This window comes from Rhinopithecus bieti, unplaced genomic scaffold (assembly GCF_001698545.2).
Source record: "Rhinopithecus bieti isolate Rb0 unplaced genomic scaffold, ASM169854v2 scaffold_67983, whole genome shotgun sequence".
NCBI lineage: Eukaryota > Metazoa > Chordata > Mammalia > Primates > Cercopithecidae > Rhinopithecus > Rhinopithecus bieti.
In genome coordinates this window covers 107,881-113,965 of record NW_016825868.1, presented here as the reverse complement: position 1 = coordinate 113,965, position 6,085 = coordinate 107,881, and the positions used below count along the sequence as shown (strand labels likewise).

At 38.3% G+C, this 6,085-nt stretch overlaps 1 protein-coding gene across 5 annotated transcripts in view; it reads left to right on the top strand.

The window, feature by feature from the left end:
* LOC108522764 (zinc finger protein 420) overlaps positions 1-5,936 on the top strand; it is a 92,007-nt gene extending 86,071 nt beyond the window's left edge. For 4 of the 5 annotated variants that reach the window (XM_017863185.1, XM_017863184.1, XM_017863187.1 and 1 more), the window contains one exon: positions 2,620-5,779. In XM_017863185.1, coding sequence (XP_017718674.1) covers positions 2,620-4,550 — 1,931 coding nt within the window. In that variant the 3' untranslated portion in view covers positions 4,551-5,779. Of the gene's footprint in view, positions 1-2,619 lie in introns of all 5 variants that reach the window. The other variant, XM_017863186.1, reaches the window with a different exon arrangement.
* The last annotated feature ends 149 nt before the right edge of the window (positions 5,937-6,085 follow it).

The window sequence follows — 6,085 nt, the reverse complement described above, 5'->3', positions numbered from 1 at the left end:
TTTTTTTTTTTTACCAGAGTTACAGTGTTTTGCATTCTTAGCAACAGTGTCTGAGATTTTTTTGTGTTCTGTTTCTTGATTTGTATTTCCAACTGAAATATTCTTTATCACTGCAGACTCCTTCCCTTATATTGGATAATTTCTTTTCTTTTTTTTTTTTTTTTTTTTTTTTTTTTGGAGAAGGAGTCTCACTCTGTTGCCCAGGCTGGAGTGCAGTGGTGAGATCTTGCCTCACTGTAACCTCCGCCTCCCTGGTTAAAGTGATTCTCCTGCCTCAACCTCCCAAGTAATTGGGATTACAGGCACCTGCCACCACACCCAGCTGATTTTGTATTTTGTTTGTTTTTTTTTGAGATGAAGTCTCACACTGTCACCCAGACCAGAGTGCAGTGGCCAGATCTCAGCTCACTGCAACCTCCACCTCCCAGGTTCAAGCGATTCTCCTTTCTCAGCCTCCTGAGTAGCTGGGATTACAGGCACCCACCACCATGCCTGGCTAATTTTTGTATTTTTAGTAGAGACAGGGTTTCACCATGTTGGCCAGGTTGGTCTCAAACTCCTGACCTCAAATGATCCACCTGCCTTGGCTTCCCAAAGTGCTGGGATTACAGGCATGAGCCACTGCGCCTGGCCTGAATAATTGCCTTTTTTCTCTCCAACATTCCATGAGATTATAGAACCCTTTCATTATGTTTTAGACCTGTAGTAGTGATTGGGAACTCTAGGATGTATTCTTCCCAGAACACACAGAATTGTCCTTGAATAGACAAGCAAATAAGAGAAGACATGAGGCAAGGCATGAAGGAACAAAGGAAACTGTGAAGTAAGGATAAGTAAACAAAAGTAACTTAGTGTCCTATTTGAAAGGGATAGGGAGAGCTAAAGAGCAATTGGAGAGGCACATAGGATCATAGATTTAGTATGGAGGTGCTTTTGTTTCTATCTATAAGGAAGTTATAGGGAAACCACAGATTACTGGTTTCTAGGCATATACCACTAGGGTGGTATGAAGGGTTCATTACAGAGGAGAACAGGACAAGGGTATTTAGGAGCGACAGAAGTATGATGGTGGGTGGATACATGATTTGAGTCCTTATAGGTCAAAGTTTCTTTTGTTTGTTTTTTCTTCTGTTTTTCAGTTGTCTTATGCTTTCATTCACTGGTTTTTATTGAGTGCTAGACATCACAAAGAAAAGTTACAAAATTTCAGTCCTTGGATAACATTATACAAAATCCATAAAGATTTAAGTTTGCTATGGCAAACAGTCTTGAATCACCTTAATCCAAATTTTTAAATTTGAGACGATTCAAAGATGATTCTGACTTCAGACTCTGTCCAGATTGGTCTGCTGTTTCTCCTTTATTCCTCAGTGTAGTCCTCAGGGTTCCCAGCCCAAAGTATAAAACATTTATGGCAGGCCCTGTCCTCCAGTTATTGTTGCCCAGCCCTGTGACACAGTCCAAAACACTGCTTAGTTTCTCCCCCTCTTAAGTGCTTTTTCTAGAATTGTAAGACTTCTCTAAGTGGAAACATGGACCCAAGTGTTGGGCTCATCTCTTTGACTTCTCATATTTTTCAACTTTTAGCCGCCCACTCTTTATTCTTATATTAACGTGCCAGTGCCTTCACTCAGGTGCATTTTATAATTTGTTCAATTTGTGTAATTGCTGTCATCTAGAAGGTTGATCTAAGTTACCTAAATTACAAGAAATTAATGGTTAAGATTTAGGGACTGATTATTAAACTGAGACCTGAAGAATGAGAAAGAGCATTTGTGTAGTCTCATCCAGAGCAGTTCAAAGGAATGGAATAGGCTCTGGCTGCCTTTTAATTGAAAAGGTCTGACTTTTCAGAGTTGAAAGGAAGCTAGATTTTCTGGCAAATAAGGAGCACAGCTGAGAAGGCTCAACAGATACATAAGCAAGGACAAGACTATGGAAGGAGAAATAAGTCAAAGTCATTGAAGAGTTTGGATTTTATATTAAGTTTAACATGGAAGCTACTAAAAAGTATTAGGCAGATACAGAAAATCATGGTCTGAATCTGAATCAGTTAATAGGAAGTATTAAAAGTAGAGATCTCCAGGATCTTTTTCTGATTCATTAGCAGTTAGTCTGGTGTATGTTGGACAGCTGTAATTTTAGCATGCTCCTCAGGTGATTTTGATCCCCACCAAAGCTTGGGAACTACTCACTTTAAAATTTTTCTTAATCTCTTCCCTTATCTTCTCAGGTGAGTTTTCATTATTCTCTAATCTCTCAGATGCCCTTTTCATATATTAATATATGAGATCCTTCTAAGCTAATTTTTTTTTAATTCTAGATAGGAACATTACTGTACCATGAAATCAGTTTAGTGGGTTTTGTCTGTGTATGAGAGAGAGAAATTGAAAAAAGTAGAAATATTGCAGAACAGAATAGAAAGCAGGGGAGGTACTGTTTTATGAAACTGTATGTATATAGTACATTGTGATGTGAAAGGTAGGTATCATGGTTCGTAGTAATCAATATTTGAAAGAAACTCGTGTGTCTGTTATTTCTTATGGGTATTATTTTCCTATTATTTGTATTTGCTATAGAAGTTATATTTCTCAATTTTTTTATTCTCTCATCTTTCAGACTTGCCTTCAAGGTGTGCAAGTAAGGACTTATCTCCAGAAAAGAACACTTATGAAACAGAATTATCCCAATGGGAAATGAACGACAGACTTGAAAACTGTGATCTTGAAGAGTCCAAATCCAGGGATTATTTGGAAGCCAAAGGCAAGATGGAGAAGCAACAAGAAAATCAGAAGGAATATTTCAGGCAAGGGATGATCATATATGACAAAATGTCCATTTTCAACCAGCATACTTACTTATCTCAACATTCAAGATGTCATTCTACTGAGAAACCCTATAAATGTAAGGAATGTGGGAAAGCTTTCAGACGAGCCTCACACCTAACACAACATCAAAGTATTCATACTGGTGAAAAACCCTATGAATGTAAGCAATGCGGGAAGGCCTTTAGTCGTGATTCACAACTCAGTCTTCATCAGAGACTTCATACTGGTGAGAAACCCTATGCATGTAAGGAATGTGGGAAGGCCTTTACTCAAAGCTCACAACTTATTTTACATCATAGAATTCATACTGGTGAAAAACCATATAAATGTGAAGAATGTGGGAAAGCCTTTATTCGTAGCTCACAACTTACCCGACATCAGAAAGTTCATACTGGTGAGAAACCTTACGAATGTAAAGAATGTGGGAAGGCCTTTACTCAGAACTCACAACTTACACTACACCAGAGACTGCATACTGGTGAAAAGCTCTATGAATGTAAAGAATGTAGGAAGGTCTTTACTCAGCTCTCACAACTTATTCTGCATAAGAGAATTCATACCGGTGAGAAACCCTACGAATGTAAGGAATGTGGGAAAGCTTTTATTTGTGGCTCACAGCTTTCTCAACATCAGAAAATTCATAATGGAGAAAAACCCTATGAATGTAAGGAATGTGGAAAGGCCTTTATTCGGGGCTCACTACTTATGCAACATCAGAGGATTCATACTGGTGAAAAACCCTATAAATGTGAAGAATGTGGGAAGGCGTTTATCCGTGGCTCACAACTTACTCAGCACCAGAGAATTCACACCAATGAAAAGCCCTATGAATGTAAGGAATGTGGAAAGATGTTTAGTCATGGCTCGCAACTTACTCAACATCAGAGAATACATACTGGTGAGAAACCCTATCAATGTAAGGAATGTGGAAAGGCGTTTAATCGTGGCTCACTCCTTACACGACACCAGAGGATTCATACTGGTGAGAAACCCTATGAATGTAAAGAATGTGGAAAAACCTTTAGTCGTGGCTCAGAACTTACTCAACATGAGCGAATTCACACAGGTGAGAAACCCTATGAATGTAAGGAATGCGGGAAATCTTTTATTCGTGGCTCACAGCTTACTCAACATCAGAGAATCCATACTGGTGAGAAACCTTATGAATGTAAAGAATGTAGAATGGCCTTTACTCAGAGTTCACATCTTTCCCAACATCAAAGACTTCACACTGGTGAGAAACCCTATGTGTGTAATGAATGTGGAAAGGCCTTTGCACGTGGCTTACTACTTATACAACATCAGAGAATTCATACTGGTGAGAAACCGTATCAATGTAAGGAATGTGGGAAAGCCTTTATTCGTGGTTCACAGTTGACTCAACATCAGCGAATTCACACTGGAGAAAAACCCTATGAATGCAAGGAGTGTGGCAAGGCCTTTAGTCATGGCTCTCAGCTTACTCTACATCAGAGAATCCATACTGGTGAGAAGCCCTATGAATGCAGAGAATGTCGAAAGGCCTTTACTCAGAGCTCACATCTTTCTCGGCATCAGAGAATTCATACTGGTGAGAAACCATATCAATGTAAGGAATGTGGGAAGGCCTTTACTCGTGGTTCACAGCTAACTCAACATCAGAGAATTCATATCAGTGAGAAATCTTTTGAATATAAGGAATGTGGGATTGACGTTAGTCGTGGCTCTCAAGTTTACATGTGAATTGTCTGATTCTTTGAGATCACTATGAAGAGGTTCTCTGGTTGTTATCAGCAAAGAATTCTCACAAATGTGAATATGGGCATGTATTTGCCTCATAAAGCACAGCATCAGAGAATTTATGTGAGAGAAAAAATGTTAGTGTCATTCATATAGAAAAACCTATCATTACTGGAAACCTATTACACATTAGCAAATTGGAGAATAGTTTTAATATAGTAAATGTAGGAAGCCCTTTAGCCATATTGAAAACAAATATCTTTTTCAACATTATTAGCTCTACTAGTTGATCTTTTTATTATATGGATCATGATACTTAACCTCTACCTTGGTTTAATCATTCTAAGATAGACCTAAGTATATTACCTTTATTATAAGAGTCTTGGAAGTATTAAGTTATTACATGTAAAAGCTCTTAGAATGGTGCCTTGAACATAGCATACCACAAATATTAGCTACCATTTTCACTAGTGTTATTTTAGAGAATTTGCATGAGAGGACAGCACTTATGAGTTTAATGAATATTGAGAAATCTTTTATCAACACATCCTAGATGACTTGGGTGGAAAGTACTGTATGCCATAATGAATGTGAGAAAGCTGTCATTTAAATCTCATCCATTAGTGCTATAAGAGGAAATTCATACTGTAAAAAAAAAAAAAAAAAAAAAAAAACCGGGGATTTAATCAGTGATTATTGAGCACAGCTGTTAGAGAATTGGGGCAAGGTGTGAAGTGATTTTTAACAAAGTCTAAGATCCAAAGTCTAATCTACGAAATTTTTTAAAACTTGAATGTATTGCTTTTGAAGTAAACAAAATAATAACTGATATTACAGACTATTTTGCAATGAAAAATGATGAGAGTTTGTGATAGAGACTGCTTTTTTCCTACCCTATATCTATTTTCTCTTTTTTATTAACAAAATTCTGGGCTGAAAAACTATCTCAGCCTTTCTTGCAGGTCAACAAGATAGAAGTGGTATTTATATGAGTAGGAGATTTATGAAATCCATTTTTCCTGTCTTTTTTCCCTGCCTACAATGTGGACATCTAAGCTGGAGCTCTGACACTGTCATGAGGACTTTGAGAATGGTATCTGGGTGTTATGGATCATGGAGCAGAAATACAGAAGGAGTCTGCAACCCAGATGACTTTGTGAAACAGCCATACTAGCTCTGGTCTGCTTGCCTCCTGTGTTTCTTTAAATGAAATTAAACTTCTTATTTGTTGATGCTATTGTAGTTCTGTTATTGACAATAAAAATTCTCAAGGAAATAAAATTTTGTACCTGGAAGTGGGATGCTATGGGTAAAAGAAATCTCAAATGGGGTGACTTAGGGCCATTGAGAATGAGGAACTGGAGGCCGGGCGCGGTGGCTCAAGCCTGTAATCCCAGCACTTTGGGAGGCCGAGGCGGGCGGATCACGAGGTCAGGAGATCGAGACCATCCTGGCTAACACGGTGAAACCCCGTCTCCACTAAAAAATACAAAAAACTAGCCGGGCGAGGTGGCGGGTGCCTGTAGTCCCAGCTACTC